The sequence below is a fragment of the Geospiza fortis genome, unplaced genomic scaffold (assembly GCF_000277835.1).
Source record: "Geospiza fortis unplaced genomic scaffold, GeoFor_1.0 scaffold8, whole genome shotgun sequence".
Lineage (NCBI taxonomy): Eukaryota > Metazoa > Chordata > Aves > Passeriformes > Thraupidae > Geospiza > Geospiza fortis.
Window position 1 is genome coordinate 797,955 of NW_005054414.1, and position 20,935 is coordinate 818,889.

The window sequence follows — 20,935 nt, forward strand, 5'->3', positions numbered from 1 at the left end:
ATTGCTCTGTTATCTGCTGGTGGATGTCCATGTCTCCCAAGGCAAGGCTGAGCTCCCCAGCACTGCTGATCACGGCACAGTAAGTGGCTGTGCTCTTCCCCTCCAGCTGAAGGATGCCGCTCATGTCCTGGAACAGGGAGGACAGGTACACACTGAGCACATTTCTCTTCCCTGCCACCCTCAGCGCGCTCTTTCAGTGCCCACTCACTGCTCTCCCTCGGGATAAGCAGCCTGGCAGGGGTATCTCAGCCTAGGCAATGCTGGCACAGGGCTATTTGTTAATATTTGCAATGCAACAAATGCTGCAGGATCAAGCAATCCTTCAGTAAATGAGTGGCAGGTCTCTGCCTCTGTGCACTTCCACAGGCTGTGTCTCCTGTAAGAGAAGAGTGGTCTGCAGCCCTGCCTGCTCCAGTCACCCACTCTCACAGCTGGTGTGGGATGGCATCTCTTGGTGGCACTCTGCAGTCAGCAGTGACTTGTGTTGGCTGCCTCACTGACTGCCCAGGCTGATTCTGAGCACAGCCTGGAGCCATTCCTGCAGCAGTGGGGCAGAGAGCTATGGGGTGTCCTTCCTTTGCGGCTCCTGGCAATGATCTGCTTAGGGAATGCAGGGCTTATCTTGGAAAGAACATGTGGATGGAGAAATGTATCTATCTCAGGGGCTGACAGGGAAGCTGGAGTTTTTAGGGAAAGGTTCCTCTCCAGCACTGGTGGGGAATGTATTTTATTACAGGCAAGGATTGCTTGGTGGGGACTGCAAGTCCACCTTCTCTTGGGCCACTGCTCACTTGGATGGCACAAACTGCTGTGTGGAGAAGAGATTATAGACCAGCCATGGTGAAGCTTTATAACCCAAAACAGAGTTCATATTCTCATTTCTTCATTTGCCAAGTCACTCAGGCTGCCAGAACCAAGGCCCCATGGGCTCTGTTTGGATCCCAGGGTCATGAGGGCACTAATAACAGTCAGTGACCCTGACCAGCCTCGCCTGGGGGCTGCACTCACCCTGCCTTGCCTTCAGTCCTGCCTTTTCTCCATGGAGTTGCCTGATGGCCTAGGTTAGAGCTGCCTGCTGGGCTGGTGATGTTCTGCCTTGCTGTCCTGGGGAGCTCCTGCTGCTCCAGCTCCCTGACCTGTGGACAAGCTGCTGCTGGAGTCAAGCATTCCCCTATGCACATGTAAGTGGTGCATGCAGCTCTGTAGAGGATCCTGCCCTCTGAGCTGGGGAGGCATCCAACCTGCAATTCCAGTGTCACATTTTTCTCTGTCTTGGGCTTTAACTAAACCAGGCTGGTTTTGGCAATGCTTTGTGTGTCTCCAGCTATTTCTCACTATGCTTAGCCTTCACTAGAATTGTAAGTGGTTGCTCCTGATTTACCTCTACCTCCTCCAAGCACCACTTTCTGGAGCTGAATTCAGAGCCCATGGTTCAGACTCCAAAACACACCTAGCCTGTGTTTTGGAGGTGGTTCCTTGCCTTCTAATTGTCTGTAGCTAAAGAAGCATTGAATTATTCCCACTCTTAGCCTGATGGAAGGTGGCTCTGATGTCTGCCAGGGTTGGGAAGAATTTTCCCTCTATGTGATGTCATCTCTTCCAAGTTTCTGAAGTGCTACTTCTGTGACACATACCATGTGGTGGCAGTAGTGCAGGACAGACTCTAAATGCTCATCCTTCCCCACGGCTGACAAAAGGAGAGGAGCTTGTCCAAGACGGCTTAAACAGTCTAAAAAGCAAATGGAAACAAAAGCTGTTAACAAATCCACCAGAGTACTGGGAGCACAGTGACAGCTGGTGCAGCATGGGTGTCTCTGGGAAAGCCCTCTCCTGAAAAACTTAATGCTCATCAGTCCTTGCCTAGAAGGATGTTCAAGATGAAATTGAGCTGCAGCTGCAGTAAATGACTGCTTAGGGCTGAGTGAGGTTCAGCTCTGTTCTACAGAGAGCTGAACCAGCACCCTGAAATTTAGGATTCTTTGGAACATCTGGGAGTGCAGGAAAAGAGGGGGAAGCAAATTCTGCTCTCTTCTGGCATCATCTCCTTTACCATCACAGGCATGTGGGTTTTCCCACGCTGCTTCTGAGCACAGTGTTTTCTGGTGCTGGCCCTCCCACACTGCTGTTCCCACCATGATATCTTACTGGAACCACTGAATCTGAGTGTGTTAATGGGAAACCCTTCCTCCTCTCCTTTCAAGTTACCACACATTGTACCTCCGTGGGTGGCGTGGGTATTTGGGGGGATTTTTTCCACTCAAGCTTCTCCATTAGTGATCTGAAGTGACAGTAGATATGTGTTAGGAGATTGGGAAATGTCTAAAAGCTGGAATAGTCCTAAAATATTTTTGTAATCTGTCCCTGCCAACTTCAGTACAAGAATACTATTCTTGTTCAGTCCAAGAACACTGGTCTGCTGCTGCCTGTGGTGGAGCCACAGGTGCTGTGTGCTCGTTTCCCCTGGATAGGACTGTAGCCTTTCTTCTTCTGCAGTAACTCCTGTATAAGAATGTGGTTTTTGTTGATAGAGTGGCAAAACTATTTTTTGTTTTTTTTTTTTAAAAGAAAAAAGCTTTCAAGTTTTTTTTTCAATTAAGTAAAAAAATAGCTCATGAAACCTAAAAAATTTTACTTCAAACTTAGATGGCCAATTAAACAAAAGCTAAAAAGTCTCACCTAAGCAATTTACTAGAAAAAAAAAAGAGAACAAAGAAACTAATCACTTTTGTAGAGTGCTTTACCAAGAGCAAAAATCTCTTGCACCTAACTCAGTTTTTCTTTGTAAAAAGTTTTGTTATTTTGCCTTTTATTAAAACTTTTCTGTTTCTGACACTACCACAAAAGCCATCCTACTAATTTTATGCCTTCTAAAGTAGCTAAGCTATCTTAAATGTAATATTAATTTCCAAGAGCTTATAAGACCTAGCTCAACAAAACCATATATCACTCCTTTACCTCAGTTCCTTTTGTCCATGGGATGTGGAACTGTGGAACATCAGTTTGGAACTGTGATTATTCCTTTCACCTTCTTGCTCTAAGCATACTTCTACTGTGTCTATATCCTAGCACGAATTAAATCTGAGGTTGCTCAGCAGTCATTGGAGATACTGATGCTTATTTACTTTGATTCAGGGTTACTGCACCATGTGCTAGTTAACTTCATATTTGTGGATCTTCCTGTTCCTGATCTCAACTCCCTCCACTCTTATTTCTTGGAAAGGGCTCTGCCTTTTCCAGGCAGTGTGCCCACCAGTACATTGCCTAATGTGTCCCAAATTTTGTCAACATTCCCCCTCTCCTGCTGTGGAAGGAGTCCCAAAGGCCAGATCACAGCTGGCATGCACCAGCAGGCAAACCCCAGCACCAGGCACCTGCCAAGTTCCTTCCAACACCGCCAAAGGCTCGTCTCACTCTTCCAGCATTTGTTTGCCCACCGCCCTGGAAGAAAGAACAATTCATTGGCAAAACTGGGAGGGCTGCTTGACATGGTTGCTAAGTCTCCATTATCATCTGAAGTTGATGTTGCTGAAACATAGGTCAGCAATCAGAGGGAGCACAGGGCATCCAGCTCACAGACTGAGGGCAATACAAACTTCTAGAGCTATCTAGGAACTTCTGTTTGATGACAAAGGCTTGCTTTCAAGGAGGGGAGACCCACTTGATCTCCCCATGAATTGCAAGTTTGGTCTAACTTGCTAAGACCTCCTAGAATGGCTGATGAGTGTTTCAGTCAGTGTGAGCAGCCCTCTGAATTCACCTGCCCACAATAATCCATGACTCCAAAGCTGCTGGGGCTCTGCCTTCCAGGCCACTAAGCTCCCACCTTAGCCAGTTTGTGTGAGCTATTTGTTTATTTATTTATTTATTTCCCTCTTTAAATGTAAAATGAGATTTGTTATCTTTGCCTGTACTGTATTCATGGAATACAGTATTTTATTCTGTACTTTATTCATGGAAGGATCTGTTTCAGAGACTGAAGAGTTTTTCACTGACCCATTGCTTCCCAAACATCTCCCTCATTAAGGATACCCTTCTTTTCCACAAGTTGCAGCTACCAAAATATTTTCTCTTGCCTCTGCCTTCCACTCCTCTGTCCATCTGCCTTTCTGTCACAGATAAATTGTCAGAGCACGGGCAGTCGCTCACCCATCTCATTCTAATTCTTCTTACAGAAGAATTACATCAGTTATGCTCAGATCCATTTGGGCTTCATCTGACTATCAAATGGTTTTAGAGCTCTTGTTTCATAAAATCCTGAAGACTATTTTCCATCTCTGAAATCAGCTTGCCACTGGCAGTCCTAATGCCTGTAAGCAGAAGCTCCTGGCCCAGTCCCTCTGCCCTACACCAGCCCAGGTGCACAAGAACACACCTGCACACAACATTTGCCTTGCTTGTAAACACCACTATCTATTCTAACCAAGAACATGTCTTGCCCTCTCACTGTAAGGAATATTCTGCTCCCAACAATCCCTGTGCTTGGGCATTCTCAAAATTCATTCTGAAGCTCCCCAAGGATTCTTCTTCCCCTGCGTGCAGCTGCATATCTGTTCTTTGCACACAATGCTTTCTCCTGCATCCAGCCCTGGGAGAGGCTGCTCTCCCATCTAAATATGATCTTCTATTTCTCTCATCTGACCTTCAGGCTCTTTTTTTTTTTAGCTCTGACTCTCCCCAGTTCTGTAGTCTGTAAAATCTGGTGCTAATTTTTGATACCTTTGCTTTTCTGTCTGGCAGTTCTCCAAGCCCTAAACTGTGCAGGCCACCTGAGCAGAGCTGCCTCTATATAAGCAAGCAACTGATGGCCTTTGTTCATCTTTGCCCTGCTTGTCACTCCTCATCAAATGCAAGTGTCACTCCTTGCCAAATGCCCCTCCCTTGCCTTTGCTTGTGCTCCCTGGGAATTGCCACTGGTACTGTTGGGAATGAGGATATTTCCATCTGCAACTGTATCCTGTTGAGGGTTGCAGATTTCAAAAGCAAAGTGAATTTGGCTATTTTAATTCTGAAGCTCACTCTCTGTAATATAGGCAGCCAAGGGGAGAAAACCCAAACCTCAGCACCCCAAAATACAAAGCAAGGGTGCTTTTTTAGGTGAGTCAAACAACGTGGCTTTGAGCATTGGGTCCTATTTCAGTCTTTAAAGAGAGCACTGGCTGCCATCAGCAATAAGCACAAACTGTGGTTTATGTAATTCCATTATCTGTGGTTTAAAACTGATGCCTGCAGGAATGGAGAAAATACTCATTAGCTCCTTTTGCTGCCTGGCATGCTGGTCCTCTCTCTCAGTTCCCCATATACCCCAGAGGCAGAGCTTCTGGGTGTCTTTTTTATGCCAAGCCTTGCCCTAAGAGCAGATGTAGCAGCCTCCTGCTCAGGGATCCAGCTGTGGGTGACCTCTCCTGTTGTAGAACCCCACAGGGCCTAAAAAAACCAAGATGCTAAATCTCTCTTTAAAGTGGCAGGTGGGTACAGTGAGAGAGAAACCAGCAGTTGGCTCTTAAAGAAAAATAAATGAGTGGCTCTGTTCACACCTTGCCAACTCAGTTGTAACTGAGTGGTATCCAAATATCTCTTCTTGGGTTTGGGTGGGGCTGGCCCAGATTAAAGAATTTAGGTGAAAATGGGCTGGCTAAAAGTGATCTGAAATGAGGCCGGGCTGATGCTTTCTGGCAAAGTATCAGAGAATTGAGGAAGTCTCTGGAAACTTCTTCCATGTCCTAAGAGGTTTGAACTCTTAATGTGAAAATGAGACTCTGCTCAGCTTCTGGGTATCCTGAGAGAATGATAACCATAATGGTTTTTCCAGCAACTTTCTCTGAGCAAATTGTTCATCCTTCCCAGCAGGTCAGATAGTTACATATCAAGCATTTAGCCTCTGGGTAGCCTTGAAAGCCATGTGGGAATTACAACCAGGTCAGAACACAGCTGCTTTCCTGCTGAGACAGCACAAGGAGGGAGTGGTACCCAGTGCTCTGCAACAAATCCAGCAGGCATAAAGGTGGGATCTGCTGGGTGTGGAGCCCTTTGAAAAAAATCTGTCTTTAAAAAGCCAAACCAGTGATATTGAGAGAGGCTTTTCCTCTGTGCCTAACCACAGTAGCTGTCAGCAGAAGCTTTCTGGCTGGCAGCTCCCAAATCCTCCTTGGCTTGGCAGTGCGTCCCAGCCATGATGCACCATGAGTTCTGGGGCTTGCTGAAGGCAGAAGGGTGGCTAGCGCCTCGCTTTTTTATGGAACATTAAAAGCTCCTTTTTCCCTAGTCAGCTGTGCCCAGCAGGACCTACACTGCTCCTTGGCCCCCTCACCATGCTATAGGTGCTCCAGAAATCTGCACTTGTGTCTGACATGCCAAGGAATGTCTGTCTTTCCTTGGACACAGCTCAGCCCCTTGCCTGATGGCTGAGTGTAGGCTGTGCATGGTATTGGTTACATCACAGCTGAAGCAGCTGAACTCTTGCTTTTGTAAGCTTTCATAACTGATGCCACAGCATATTTCACCCTTGACCATTGTAACATTCCTTGGCCCCTGCATCATTAAATAGCCAAATTCCTTTCAGACAGCTTCCCCAGCCCATTTCCCCTATCTGACTGAGAGGTCTTCACAGGCTGTCCCATCTGATGGCAGAAGCTTCTTGCCTTGGCTATCATCACAGAGTAATTTGACACACCAAAGAAGTTTTGAGCAAGCTTCACCACCTCAATCTGCAGTATTTTGTACAGCTTGACAAAAATTGTACAGGCCATGCAAACAGCTGTCATTTGCATGGGGAACTCACAGGTTTGGTCCACTTTAGCTTCTTGTTTAACCCAAATTGAGACAAATGGTAACATTTAAAATGTTCTATTTTTAAAGCCATCTTTGGGGTTTTTTTTCCTTTTTTTGTTGGTTTTTGTGTGTGTGTATGAGACTCAAATCCTTCATGAGTACTCTGCACAGAGACTCTTCCTCCTATTTGTGCTACTTCCCATAGTTAACACAGTCTCAGACAGCCAGAGCTGGGTTACCTGGGGGTTTCCCCACTATGGGGGGGTTGTATGAATGATACATTGCTTTGTCCCTCTCTTGAGTGTCAGGGATGGTGATTTTCACCTTGGGGACAGAGCAGGTCAGTAAATATCACTCCATTATCCATCTAAACAACACACCAAGCATGCAGCACTCCCAAGTGTGTGCATGTACACATGTGGATATCATCCAGGGATAACACCTTCCTCCCAACCCCTTTGGCTTGGCACTCCTGTAAAAGCAGCTGGAAATACATTGGTGCTGAGAAAAGTGCTACGGATACAGTACCAGGATCTCAGGGTTCTGTGCCTTGGCTATAAAGTCAACGTTGATACCGCCAATCACCACCTTTAAGAGGGAAGAAAGAGGTAAAAAGTGGTTGGAAGTGCTTCAGGAAAAAGTTTCCAAATCTTCTTTGCTTTGCCTAGTCACTTTTCCCACCCTCCTGAAAACTCTCTCATTTACAGTGTTGGGGCCAGTGCTTCTTTTGAATAGTTAGATGCAGGTTTGTACAATCTCAATCAGAAAGAGTCAAAACCTCTTCTCTTTGTTGCTTTCTGAATTATGCCTGCTGACAGCCAGGCCCAGCATGGCAGGTGGGATGTTGCAGTGGACACACAGGGATGCTGATGGTTTCTCTATGTACCAGGCCTCAGAAACAATCAAGCACTGGTGTGTAAAAAAGCAAAGAAAATGGGAAAAAGTGGGCAGGAAAATGCAGTAATTTCTTGTAAGCTCCCAGGAGAAATTGCCATACCCAGTGACACTTTACAGATCACTTCTTTTATTGTCCTACAAAGCCAGAATAAGCAGTTTAGCTCCACAAACAGGAAGTTTCCAGATTCTTTGGGGACATACAGATGTTTTTTCTCATCAAATGCTGGGTTATTGCCTCTGGAGTCACTGCCCTCTTTTATGTTGACAAATCATATTGCAAATGGGTTTTCTAAAATTTTTCATGTCTCTAAAGACCACCTAAAAGAGATTTCCTGCAAGTTACATGGCATAGACAAAATCCAAGAGAGTGAATAGATTATTAGGGTTATAGTAGATCTTGTTTGGTACGTGCTGTAACTCTTGTGATTTTGTCAATCATGAGCAGGAGGCCAAGAAAAAGAGATATTTATGGCTCAGCAGCTCAAAATATCTCTCCCCACCCTCTTCCAGGTCTATTCCTGTAATCACAAGTTCCCTGCTACTAAGAGCTGTAGAGATGAAGCTGTACATAGGGACTCAGTAAAAGGGGAAAAGGTGATTAAAGTTTTAATGGCCCTGATGGTCTAAGACTTAATGAGATCAGGCCATTGTCAGAGTCTACCCCTTGTAAATGTGGATAAGGGGAGGAGGAGAAGACACTTATCTTTCAAGAATAACAAGGGAAACTAAAGGGAGAATGTCTGACAGCATGAAGGAGAATGATTGGTCCCTGGCTGAGTCATCTTTTACTTTTGGGAACAGATATAAATTTATCTTGTGCTGTCAGCAGAGAGGCATCATGTGGAGGCCAGCAGAGGACTCACTGGTTGGGGTGCAGTCATGTCCTTTTGCCCACGCTGGCTCCTCTTCCTTCTGGCTTTCTGCAGTTTGCTGAGGGCCACTGCAATGCAGCTGCCCACTCTGGCATTGTTCTGGATCAGTGCAAGGTCTGTTGAACGTTTCTTTCTGAGGAAAATTAAAAATACCAGCGAGTCTGACCTGTTAGAAGCTTATGTAGGAATTCTTTAGAGGGAGAAAGCAGGAAATACATGCTGGGACTTGATAGGTTTGATCCTCCATACCACAATCCTTTGGGGGCAAGTATAGTGGGTTACAATGCTGCATGGAAACCCAGATTTTTTTTTTTTTTTTTTTTTTTTTTAATTCACCTTCCTCCCCCAGTGTCCACAGTGAGGAAGCCTGACTTTGATAGGTGGGGAATAGAAGCAAAGACTTCACAGAGAAAAGAGAAGGTGAAGTACTTAAATTACAGCAGAGAGCCTAAAAACCTTAGAGGATCTTGGTCAGCTTTTCCAGAAAGAGATACCTACTGAGATTTTGCCAAGTCACTATAAACAATTTTTTTTAGCAAATTGCACTGGGGGCAGAGTATCAGAGTCTTTGAAAGCCCTACTTTGTGGCTGCATATAGCTCTTACACCCAAAAATGCCTTTGCCATTCTGCCCCGATTGGTCAGGCCTCCTAGAGGGCTGGCAGCAGAGCCTAGATGTGAATCTGGCTCTCCCAGATCCTACACTGGCATCCCAGCCAGCACCTCTGCTTTCTCTTGGCTGTGCAGTAGGAATCCTGCTCACCCAGGGGTGCTTGTCCTCCAAATCTCTCTTTCTCTACACCCCCAGGGAAGGTTGGATAAGGCAGCACAGTGTGGATAATGTACAGCACAGTGCTCTGGGAAGCCCAGAGACCTTCCAGTGTGCAAGCCCAGCACAGACAACAGCATCCAGAGATTCCACCACAGAGCAGGCAAGCTCCAGGGTCAGATGTGAGGGATTTCCTTGGGCTCTGGACCAGCTGCCATCTGTGCTGCCTCCAGTTTTTAATGTAAAAGGGGATGAAGGCAGTAAGGATGCGCCTTAAAAATCAGGATGCAGACACTGAAGTGTTTGGTCCTTGCTAGACCATCAATAAAGTGACAGTGTTTCCTACCAGGCATTATCAGAAGAGATAGAAAACACACTGGAGGACTTTGTTTTTTGCCCCCACTTAGTAAGAGGATACTAGAGTCCAACGATTTCCCATCAGTTAATTCTGTGAGCTTCTGTAACAAAAAGGGGGTCACGTCTTTGCCTGTGATTCCTTTGGACCTGCAAGTATAAAGAAAATGCCCACAGATGAGCTGAAATGGCATCAGAGGAGAAGCACTGTTGCCAGCAGATACTTTATCTCCATAACCACATACCATAACAAGCCCTGTAAACAAGCTTTGGGTTAGATAAAGGTACAGTTGAAAATAAGTTCTGGGCTCACCCATGCCCAAGGTTAAGCTCCTGCAGCAGTGTCCCTGAATTTGTTCACTCCCCCAAGCCCATGGGCTGAGCAAAGGCAAAGGCTTAGGTTGCTTCTCACCTGGCTTGGCTGAGAGCTTGCTGGATGGCCTCCTCGATGGCCTGGCCCTGGGCAGCTCGCTCCTGGGGACAGGGCACTGCTATCAGCACCCCACTGCTCAGGCCCAGCCCCAGAGCACTGTCTGTGAGAGGATGGGAATACTGTTAGTGGCACTCCTTGGAGGGAGAAGTCAGGTGCTGAAGGAAAAGGACAGAGGAGAGTGGGCACAAGGTGGAGGAAACCTCAGAGCTCAAGCTCCAGTTCTTAGCTCCAGATACCCAACCAATTCACATCTGCCTATTTCTTTTGAGTCTGTCTGCACAGTAAAAGGGGCAAAGGCTTTTTTTGCCTTTTTTAAACTGATTCTCCTTCTGTCCACATATTATTACATGCTGCCTTCACTTCACCAGGTGGAATAAAACACGAATGAGCATGCCAAGCTGGCCGCAGCTGGCTGGTAGTTTCACTTGCTGTAAAGACTGGACTTTGCTGCTGTATTTTCAAAGCACTTTTGATGCAGGAATGGGGGAAGTGGGATGGCACAGTTTTTCAGGGCAAATTTTTCTGCAGACATAAAGGAAGTGCCTCATCCAGGGTAATTCTTGTGTCCCTCCTTCCCAGGACCTTACATGACCTTTGCCACCTGAAACACACCAATGAGTTTAGCTGCCTCCTCTTCATCCTGGACATGGTATGGTGCCTGGAAGCCACTCTGGCGTGAGAAGAAGGCTGGGAACTCTCTTGATTCTCCAAAGGCAGCCACACACACCCCCTGAGTCTCCTGCAGCAGTGGAGGTGAGAAAAGCAGGTGATCAGTGGAAGGAAACTAAAGAATGGGACTTTTTCCTTCTACCCAGAAAGAAACTGCCTTCCTTTGGCCCAGGTTGTGGTTATTTTTGTACATCCCATTCTATTCTATCCTCTCTCCAAGAGCCAGACATGGTAAGTGGCTAGATCAGATCTGGCTCGCTGAGGCAGAGGAGGCATGTGCATCCTTTGTGTGTGCTTGGAGCTGATCCAAAGCCATGCAGCTGTCACTGGCACCATCCTGAGTCCAAGACAACCCTGGGACCCGAAGACATGTCGTGAACTGACAGGATATAAATGAGTTCTGCTTGTGATTGAGAAATATCAATGTTGGCTGTCATCTAAAGTGCTGGCCCTGGTGGTTTTCAACATGCCAAACCTTAAAAGGTGACTGCTGAAAATCATCTGATTCCCTTTTTAATTCTGATTTTATTTTAGTGTTTGATGGATCTAGCTTTCCTGATCCATCAGTTTCTGGGAGCATCATCCTGGAAAAGCAAATCTAATGCCAAAGAAAAAGGACGTGGATAGCACTACCTTTGACCTCAGCTGGAGCAGCTGCTGGAACAGCCTCTTGGACATGGATGGATTTGTTAGGGAGCAGCCAAGTGCTTGTACAGCCCCAGGACTACAGAACTGTAAATATGGCTTCACATCCTCTCAGTAGCAATTTCTGCAAATCTTTGGCTTAGGACCCATCCCAATGCCACTGGGCACTCTGTGCACAAGGAACGTTATCTGCTTTGACACCACAGCCCGTGCTACCTACCAGATATTCCAGTGTCCTGCCAATATCAAGGATAGACTTGGCTCCTGCAGATACAACAGCCACTGGTGTTCGTCCTAGCTCTGTCAAGTCAGCACTCACATCCAGAGCTGCCAAGGGACAAGCAGCACTGAGTTGGTGATTGTCTTGTACCCCAAGCTGGTGAGCTCTGACCTCCTAAAAAGCCACATATGCCCAGGATGCCACTGCCTGACTTTAAAACTGCTTTGATCCACAAGCAAATATTATAGGTTTAGCTCATGACTTTAGGTGTTGAGATTGAAAGAGGTATTGACAAAAAGAAGCCACATGGCTAAGGGCAGAGGTGCAGCCCTGTACTCTATCTCTCGGCTCTTTGATCACATTGATAAAGAGCATGCAAAAATTTGGTAGAAAAGAAAGAAAAAGGTGTTGTACAGCAAGGATGAGGTTCAAGGAGATGCAATATCATTGGAGTAGTCTTGAGTTTGGAACTAACAATGCTTGCAAAAAAAAGAAAGTACCACAGGAGAAGCTCAGGAAACTCCCTGGTCTGGAATTTATATCACATCTAAAGGGATGGCATACAACAGGGCACTGCACTTGGGCTGTGCTGGAAATATATATGGCTGAGAAGAGAGAAAGCACCTAAAAGCCACAAACTGTACTGGCAAGACCAGGCCATCTTCCAGAGAGGAGAACACACCTCCAACACAGAACACACTCTTTTGTGGCAAGGCTCTTCTTCTCCTCAGCTGAGAGAGCTGATAACAACACTGTGCTTGGCAGCCAGTATCAGGTTATCCAGACATTACAAAGAGGCAGAGGTGCAGTCAGCTCCTGTTGCACCAAACAATATCAATATAACCCCGTGTAAGCAAAGGATAAAGAGAAACTTCCACCCCCTTAACAGCTGTGCAGGGGGCAAGAGGAATATTTAGAAGCTTCTGGAAAGGGGACATGAGGGAGAAAGCAGCCCTAGTTGGATCAAGAAGAATGTTAACTATTCTTCTGAATAGACATTTACTGTAGGACAGGCTGGGAAAAATGAAAAAGAAGGAATTGGATGAAACTGTAGCAACAGAGTGAAAAGTAGAATGCATTGATGTTCTTACTGTTCTCCCCATGCCGATGGACACCTCCTATGCCACCTGTGACAAACACAGGGATTCCTGCTTTGTGTGCCACGATCATTGTTCCAGACACGGTAGTGCCACCGGACAAGCCCTGTCAGGGAACAACCAGTCACAGTCAGCACCCAGGGTGACATGGAGGAGCAGCCACAGCTGTGGTCTGTGAGCAGCTCAGCAGTGAAATTCTAACACAAATACTCTTTTAGCCCAAAGGCAGAGGAATTCACTTAGGAGCTGGATTCTATAATCCTTGTGGGTCCCTTCCAACTCAGAATATTGGGTGAATCATCTGTTGTCCCTGTGAGATAAGCGGTTCTTGCCCTGATAGCAGAGGCCTTTGCTGTCCAGAGTGTTCCACAGGCAGCTAGTGGCACCTTTAGCTGCCACTTTAAGCCTGGGATGGCCTAAGTGTCACATAGTTTACATGCAATGAGAGAATGTCCTATCATGCCAATAAGAATATTCTTAGCCAAGTGGCTTGCCAGCACAACCAGAATGACTTTTCAGGAGCCCTATTTAATGTATGTTATTCCCTTACCCTGCTGGATTTTGAGTCCAATTAGGGCCATTTTTGTGCTCACCATAGGATCACCACTTTCCATGATATTTTTGAGAGGTTTAAAAGCCACCTGGCATGAAGCTGGAGAGCACAATACTGTTGCTAGAAAAGCAGCTATTCTTTACTAGGAAAGACCACACTAGGAAGTTTGCACACCATACCTGGCTGAGGACGAAAGGAAAATCTCTGCGAGACACTTTAACTGCATTTTTACTGCTTGCCAAGAACTCCAGTTCCTCATCTGTGAGTCCCACATGGATTTGGCCCCTTAAAATACCTACAGTGGCTGGCACTGCTCCATTTGTTCTTACAATTTCTTCCACCTCTCTGGCCATGCTGAAATAAGACAAACAAGACAATAATCACAAAATTATGGATGGAAACAATCAGGCAAGAAAACCGTCATGTTTGATGGCCATCATTCACAGTTCTACAGTTCTTGTGGTTTCAGCTACACCCTGTTCTTCTTGTATCTGCCTCATGACAGAAATCTTTGCCCTTCAACTTGCAGAAGCAAAGAGCTCCCATTTTCTGGAAGGATGGCAATGTCCAAGCTCTGTGCTTCATTTTTGAGAAAAATCATTTGGTTTACAAGCAAATCTGGTTGTATAATATACTACTGAAAATACAGATCTTCTCAAATTAGGACTTTTCTTTATCTTTTACCTGTTGTTTCTCTGACATAATAGACCTTCACAGAAACCCCAGGTAGTTCAAGTCCTGCTCAAATGACCAGGATATATTTTTCATAATACAGTCAGTGAGATATAGAGTAACAACAGTGCCAAAAATCTGCTGCCTTAGGGTACTCCAGGGCTGCAGACTAAGCCTAAGTTGAGCAGATTTTGTACTTGATCATTTATACAGTATCTTTTTTAGGAGCAGCTTCTTCTCCCTTTCTGAGCTATCTGGACATATGCTTGGCAATCTTTAACTACCGAAACTCCTCTTCCCAAAAATCGAGATTTTAGAGCTTCCTTTTAAGAGAGAATGTCAGGCAGAATAATGGCCAGGTAAAAAGCAAGATGGAAAATCAATACCAAAACCTTTCTGTGCTTTCTGGAAGCAAGGATGGAGGGGAGAATGCAATGATTTCTGGCACTGCAACTCAATGAAACACGAGTCTACTGAAAATTGATAAATAAAGACTAGAGGTGGGGGGTTCCATGCAGGGTACAGAAGACAGTGAGAAGGGACCAGGAGCTCTCACAGTAGCTGCTCTGAGTGGGCTAAGGAACAGATTTCATTATTGTGTTTCAATCCTTTTTGCATTACAAAAGGTACAGGAAAAGAAACTGCAGAGTGTTTTCAATGTCTGTACAAACGATGCAGCTGAAAAGCTGATAGCTCTCTTTCAGAGCAAGTGGTGACATATTATCTGCTGCTCTATTTTAAAGGAAGCCAGAAATTTAAGGTGTTGGATAAGGAGATACCTAAGCTCTCTGTATTTGTCCTTAAAAGTCCAAATACAATTGTTTTACACTTGAGCTCACAGCCTGCATGCCTAACAACCTGACATTTCATTTGCTCTTGCAACAGCTTTGCCTTGACCAGGAACACTGATAGCAATCCAGTAAGTTACGTGCTTCGTTCTTACAACTTCACTGAATGAGGAACATCAACATCCACCACCTCAAATTCAGAGGATAGGCCATGCCATGTGTAATGATGGTGCTTTCCAAGGCTACAACGGGTCTGCCCTCCACCAGAGCTTCCTGCACAGAGGGATGAATCCTGACATAACCACCTGGGGATAAACACAGAAGAGTGAGTTATTTGTGTGGGTATTAGCAGTAACTATTGAGCTGTTTTATAAAAAGCAAACTGTCGTCATCACAACAAATTTATCCCCCTCCTCAGCTGTTCTTTGGGGTGAATTTACAAATAACTTCAAGAAGACTAGAACTGTGTTTTATGTAAGTGAAATGTGTGCAAAACATCTCTACTGTTAATATGAATGATAATCCTCATCACCATCACTGAAGGATCCTCTGCCACCATTTTGCAGTTGTATGGTTACTGTTATTCCACTTGAACATTATTGTGAACAAACTGAGCCCTGCAACCACGCCTAAAGATGGAAATATGTTTTATAAGAGTGGAAGCACCAAGGATACCACAGGAACTCAGTGCACTACTCACCATGCAGAAGTCTTCTCACCTGGGTGGCCCCACGTGCCACGGAGGACACCTGTCTTCCCAGACTGAGGGTTATCTTCCCAATCATCTTGTGCATATGGATGCTCCTGAGATAACAGAGGTCAGGTGAAAAGGAAACATGGAATTTAGCAATGATGTGACCCTAAGAAGCTAAACATATTAGTTCTTGCCTTGACCCTGGAAGGTAGACGGCCCTTTGCCTAAGAGATGGCCTGGAATCTCCTGGTGTTTCGAGCATGAGCCAGAGTGGCAAAACAAAATGTTAAGCTGCAGAAATGGAGTTGGAAGGGGTCACTTGACCCATTAATGCTGGGCTGAAATCGTGGTGGAGCAGAGGAAAGGATGAGGAGTAACAAACTAGGGAGAATTCTGAAGCAGAAAACCTTTTAAATTCCAAAGTGACCAGCTGATGATAGATGTCAGGCCCAGCCACTGCTGCCTCCAACGCGAAAGGTCACAAGGAGGAATCTACAAGGCAGAATAGTGCTATAGGGATAGGAACCTGTTTTTTGCCAGTGTCTAGGAGAAAATAAGGAGCTCAAAAAGGAGCTGAGAACTGACAAACCAGACTGGAACTGCGAGGAGGAGAGAGCAGCTTTCCCCAGAGCTGGGAGTGCTTTATGCAGGCTCATGTTACATCATCCCTTTTAGCACAGTGCCTTGGAAGCAGAGAGGCAATTCAGCCCCAGCAACAAACTCCAGAACTCCTCTGGTCTCTTAGCAACTCCTTTTCACTCTAATTAAATTCATTCCCAAACAGAGAAAGAGGGGGAGAGAGCTGTAAATGTTAAGAGAGTGGTCTGGTCTGGGCCTCAGGGCAGTTTTACTCAATGCCTGCCTGCTTCACATGCTTTCCCTGGGCTTTTGGCCATATCCCTCCAGTCTCCCTGTTCCTCACCCCTTCACTAGGAGGAAAGGATTCCCTTCTTCAGTCCTTTGTACCTATTGTTAATTCAGATGGCAAATTAATTAACAACAGTACTGTGTTCATGTTACAGTTAGCAGAACATGGCTCTGGTCCCAGTACAGTGTGTGGCACTTCAGCTATACAGAAAATTCTTGTAGCCAGGGAGAGTATATTTGCCCAAATCTAAAGACTTCAACTACACAGGACAGCTTGGGCTGTGCTATTTAAGAAATGTGGGACTGGATCAACTAGACACGATACACACCTGACTGGAACACTAAGATTTTCCACTTTCCAAATCCTTTTTGTGCTAAGCTCAGCAGCTTGAGCTGTTCATGGGTTCGTGCAAATGTTCTGGTATGGCTGTGTGTGTGTCTACACACCCCTTGCTCTCTGGGGCAAAGTCAGCTTCAGAATAAATTCATTAAGCCAACAGAGCTATGCCAGGGATCGGCTGAGCTGCTCGAGTTGTGCTCTGAATTTTAACAACTTCCCAAACTCAGAAGCACAACACCAAGGAGTGCCCAAGCTGTACTGCCAGTGGATAAAAACCAGCTGGTCACCACCTGAAACCCAACAGGGCTGAGCTGATATTCACGGGAAGCTCAGCCAACATCCAGCCTGAAACGCCTCAAAGATTTTGGAAGCTTGGCAAGTTTTGCTGCAAGACCCAACTTTGCACAATCCTTGTGCACGTTTCAGGCAGCTGGAGCAGGGACCTGCTCTCCTCCCGCCTCCCCTGTGACCCACGCTGTCTCTGAGCTCATGGAGCAATGGCCTGGTGTCTCTTACCTCTGCTGTCTGTCTGTCTCATGGAGGGAGGCTGGGTGGGCTCTGGAGCGCTGCCTGGGCAGTGCTGGGAGGAGGCGGAGGAGGGGGTGTGCTGGCCAGAACTCCTGGCCAAGGAAATCTATTTATGATTAACCACAGGCACAGCTGAGCTCCACAACTGCTCCCTGCCCAGGGTGCAGGGGGCCGCTTCACGGCAGGGCCAGGAAAGCTTCTGTGATTATTTTTGTTCATGCAGAGCCAGATTTTCCCCTTGCTCTTTAAAAGACTTTTCTCATTTTTTCAGATTCCTTTCCTGTTAGATTTTTTTTAAATTGGTGAATTCCTTGCTCGCTGTAACAATGCCTTTGCAGACTGAGCCCCTTTGTGCTTATTCCTAAAAAGCAGAGGAATCACATTCATGCCTCCCCCACAGCTTTGCCAAATGCAGCTGTTAAAGCTCTTTCTTCCCAGGGTGAGAGCTCTACCCAGCTCTTGGCCTCTCCAGCAAGGAAAGCTGTAGGTCTAAAGACAGCTGTGGCTACATTTTTTACGATGCAGATACCTGGCTACACCCAGAACATGAGTTGAGTTCATAGCACTATCATAGTCTCCTCCTGTAATGACAATCCATTCTAGAAGTTCAAGGGCAGCTTTGAACAAGGACTGTGAAATTAATGTTTGTCCCTTCCTAAAAAAAAAATGATACTTTGATATCTATGCACTGATATTGTACATGTTTCAGTTTTATTTTCTGCAGAAAATATCAGAGCTGAGATTCAGACGGCCATGAAGGAACTGATTTACAGGTTAAAAGACAAGACATGATTCTGTGCAGCTTCCATGCACAACATAAAACTAGCTGAAGTAATTACTAATGTATTGCTGAAGTAATCAGGGTCAGGGAACCGATTTTACTGCAATCCATTAATCAGGAAATTGTAAAACATAGGTTGTTAAAGCAGTACTTGCACTTTACACTCATCCATTTCAAAAGAAATTTCTCGCAACTTCTGTTTAACCCAGCAGTAAAAAATTGTGTCTTATTTTCTACATCCTTCCAGTCTCTTCAACTAAACACATCCAAGGAAACTTCAAACAAAGCTTGCTGAGTTACAAAGACAATCTGCCTCTGACTTCTGTTACCCAGTCTGGAGGGAATTTAATTGCAGGAATGATAGATTGCATCCTCAGATACCATAAATGGATGTTGAAGATTTTGTGAACAATATGTTTTTCCTGGGAGGATGGGTAGCCAGATGAATTGGAAAGAAAATGTGTAGGTAAAATAACATTTTTTAAAAATACACACAAATTATAATGACATAATTTTATTTTCCATTAAATCTATTTGGAAAGACTGCAGTATTGTAGGAATCTATCTGGATCATCATGTTTTTGACATACTCTCAGGCAAGATGCCTTAGTAACCAAGCTGGTCACTCAGTTTCCAATTCTCAACATCAGCTCAAGGTGATCTTATGCAGCGGGCACCCAAGTCCAGCCTGTCACATTAGGTAAGTCAGAGGTAAGGATGTTTTGCTTGATTTGTCATTTTTTCCTTAAATCCAGTAGAAAATCAGCCTGTTGGATTTTTAGCTCAGCTTTCCAACATGAACCTGTGAGTATCTGAGACAAAATGGGGCAGGTCAGGCAGGTCTCTGAGGGCACTAGTGCAGTCTTGTGTGTATCCCAGCTCTGGAATTGCTCCCAGCAGGCTTCTGCAGGGTGAGATATGGCTGACAACAGCGATGATGGGGTTTGGAAGCAGCCAGCAGGGGACCGGCAGGAGAGAAAGCCCTGGAGAAGAGCTGGAGACAGGTTTGTGTGGAAGTGTGGGGCAGTGTTTAACTCACTCCCTGCCTGCTGCAGTGTTAGCTGCCTTTCCAGTCCTGTCTGCCTGCCCCTGACCTGGAGCTCACTGCTGCTGCTTCCCCCTCTGGGCCTCAGAAGTAGAAGTTAATATTAAACAGGTTCCTGAGTAAAATGGGAGCGGCTGGGAACAAAGAAACTGCCATGGCAAATTCCTACTGCTCACTGGGAGCTGGGCCCTATGGCCACCCTGGCATTTTTCTTTCTGAGTGGTTCCTAGAGTTTACATCTCCCCTGAAACCTTTCCTCTCTCAGGGGTGTCACTGCTGGAGGCATTAAGGAAATGGGAAACTCCACATTACTTTTGTCACTCTGTCATGTCCACCATGGGACAGTATTTTCCTTTCCCTGTGTACCTGATTTCTGTTTACAGTTGTTAGGCTGGGATTTGCTCACTGGTGTTTCTCTGTTTTTGAAGCTTGTTTCTAGGCTGCCAATATCCAGGAGACCTCCTAGGGACATGCAGAATCATACAGAAGACATTTAACCATTCATTTATTTTACCTTAGTGAGAATTGTGGTGCCTGGAACTGTCTGTCTTGTCAGGGCAACAATCTAACCAATATGAAAGTCTGACAAAGTCACTCTTTAGTGACTTAACCTCTTTAACTGTCTTGACATCCTTCTGCTTTCATGAGCAGATTTTCACAATCATTCTAATGGATCCAAAATAACTTCCCAGATTATCTTAATGGCTTAAAAGTATTTGAAATTTTTTTTCTAATATGAAGTATTTTTTCCTCCAGCTGTTTTTAACAGAATGCAAGACTGAACATACACACCTGGTGCCGTTTTTGAACTTTTATTTCAGTGCTGAACATTGCATGAAAAATACTCTGTGATGGAATCAGGTGCAGTAAATAAGTTTTTTCTTTTAGATACTAAAAGGTATTCCCAATTCTCATGGGACAGTTTTCCATTGAACATCCAGGCTTTCTTATAACAGGGATTTGTTGAACTGAATTTATGAGCTATTTGGCATTGATCACTGTGCTGATAATATCAGGAGGGAGTCTGCTGCATAGAGAGCCTGGATCAAGGTCTTTATTTGGGTGTTCCTTGTCCTGGGTGCAGGTTGGTCTTATACAATCATTCAAAGAAGTTATTAATTCCAAGACTGGTGGAGTTCATAGTTCATTCCAGGAAGTAGCCTTTTTTTTGTGCTTTATGCATACCCGTACCTTGTTTTGAAGCTCGTTAAAATTGATATGTATATTTCACCTCCTTTTAATTCAGAGCTCTGTTCACCCAGGTCTGGATTTTGCATATTCCAGAAAATGCCAGCAAGCATTCCCACTGCCTCATTCCTTAGGTAGTTCAAGGGCACTGAAGTCATTGTTTCAAGGAAACCTGAGGACAGATGTACCTCTTCTCTCCTGTGCCCTTCCTAAAGTCCAGCATCTTAGGGGCCTGTCCTAGTGCCTATGTTTAGAGCATAGGCTTCATTTCAGTATTTTCTGGAGTGACTAATGGCCTGGATATGTTTGATTTATTAATATATTTTCAAGGAGAGAGGCAAAATATCAGTAACACTGGAGTGACAGGGTTCTCCCTTCACCTTGTCCCTGCACCCCAGCTTGTCACTATCTTTTGGGAATGTGTTTAGTACTTGGCTTAAGGTTCTTGGCAGTAGGAAGCCAAGGGCACCATGTGGCTCAGGCAAACAGCAGTTTCACAACCAGGATTTATTACAGAACCACAGAATAGGTCGGGTTGGTGGGACCATCCTCCGGCCCAAGCTCCCTGCTCAAGCAGGGCCGTCCTAGGGCACACAGCATTGCGTCCAGAGGGTTCTGGAATGTCTGCACTGAGGGACATACTACAGCACAAGGACGCGATGTTTCTTACCCCATTAGCGCAGCACCGGCTGGCTCACTGCCAACTTTTGGGCTGGGCCTTTGCGGCGCCACTGTCCCGTTCTGCTCCCGCCCCCC

The 20,935-nt window shown here is 45.4% G+C and overlaps 1 protein-coding gene across 1 annotated transcript in view; it reads right to left on the minus strand.

The window, feature by feature from the left end:
• Nucleotides 1–20,915, minus strand: part of LOC102033289 (pseudouridine-metabolizing bifunctional protein C1861.05-like) — a 29,099-nt gene extending 8,184 nt beyond the window's left edge. The window contains exons 1-14 of the mRNA XM_005426396.2: nucleotides 20,850–20,915; nucleotides 15,437–15,540; nucleotides 14,927–15,041; nucleotides 13,456–13,630; nucleotides 12,718–12,829; nucleotides 11,627–11,733; nucleotides 10,705–10,831; nucleotides 10,072–10,192; nucleotides 9,724–9,809; nucleotides 8,529–8,653; nucleotides 7,297–7,356; nucleotides 3,372–3,438; nucleotides 1,635–1,729; nucleotides 1–127 (exon numbers count right to left, since the gene is read on the minus strand). The exon at nucleotides 1–127 is cut by the window's left edge and continues 1 nt beyond it. Of these exons, the coding sequence (XP_005426453.2) occupies nucleotides 1–127; nucleotides 1,635–1,729; nucleotides 3,372–3,438; nucleotides 7,297–7,356; nucleotides 8,529–8,653; nucleotides 9,724–9,809; nucleotides 10,072–10,192; nucleotides 10,705–10,831; nucleotides 11,627–11,733; nucleotides 12,718–12,829; nucleotides 13,456–13,630; nucleotides 14,927–15,041; nucleotides 15,437–15,540; nucleotides 20,850–20,854 (1,426 nt within the window). The 5' untranslated portion in view covers nucleotides 20,855–20,915. The remainder of the gene's footprint in view (nucleotides 128–1,634; nucleotides 1,730–3,371; nucleotides 3,439–7,296; nucleotides 7,357–8,528; nucleotides 8,654–9,723; nucleotides 9,810–10,071; nucleotides 10,193–10,704; nucleotides 10,832–11,626; nucleotides 11,734–12,717; nucleotides 12,830–13,455; nucleotides 13,631–14,926; nucleotides 15,042–15,436; nucleotides 15,541–20,849) is intronic.
• Nucleotides 20,916–20,935: the final 20 nt, after the last annotated feature.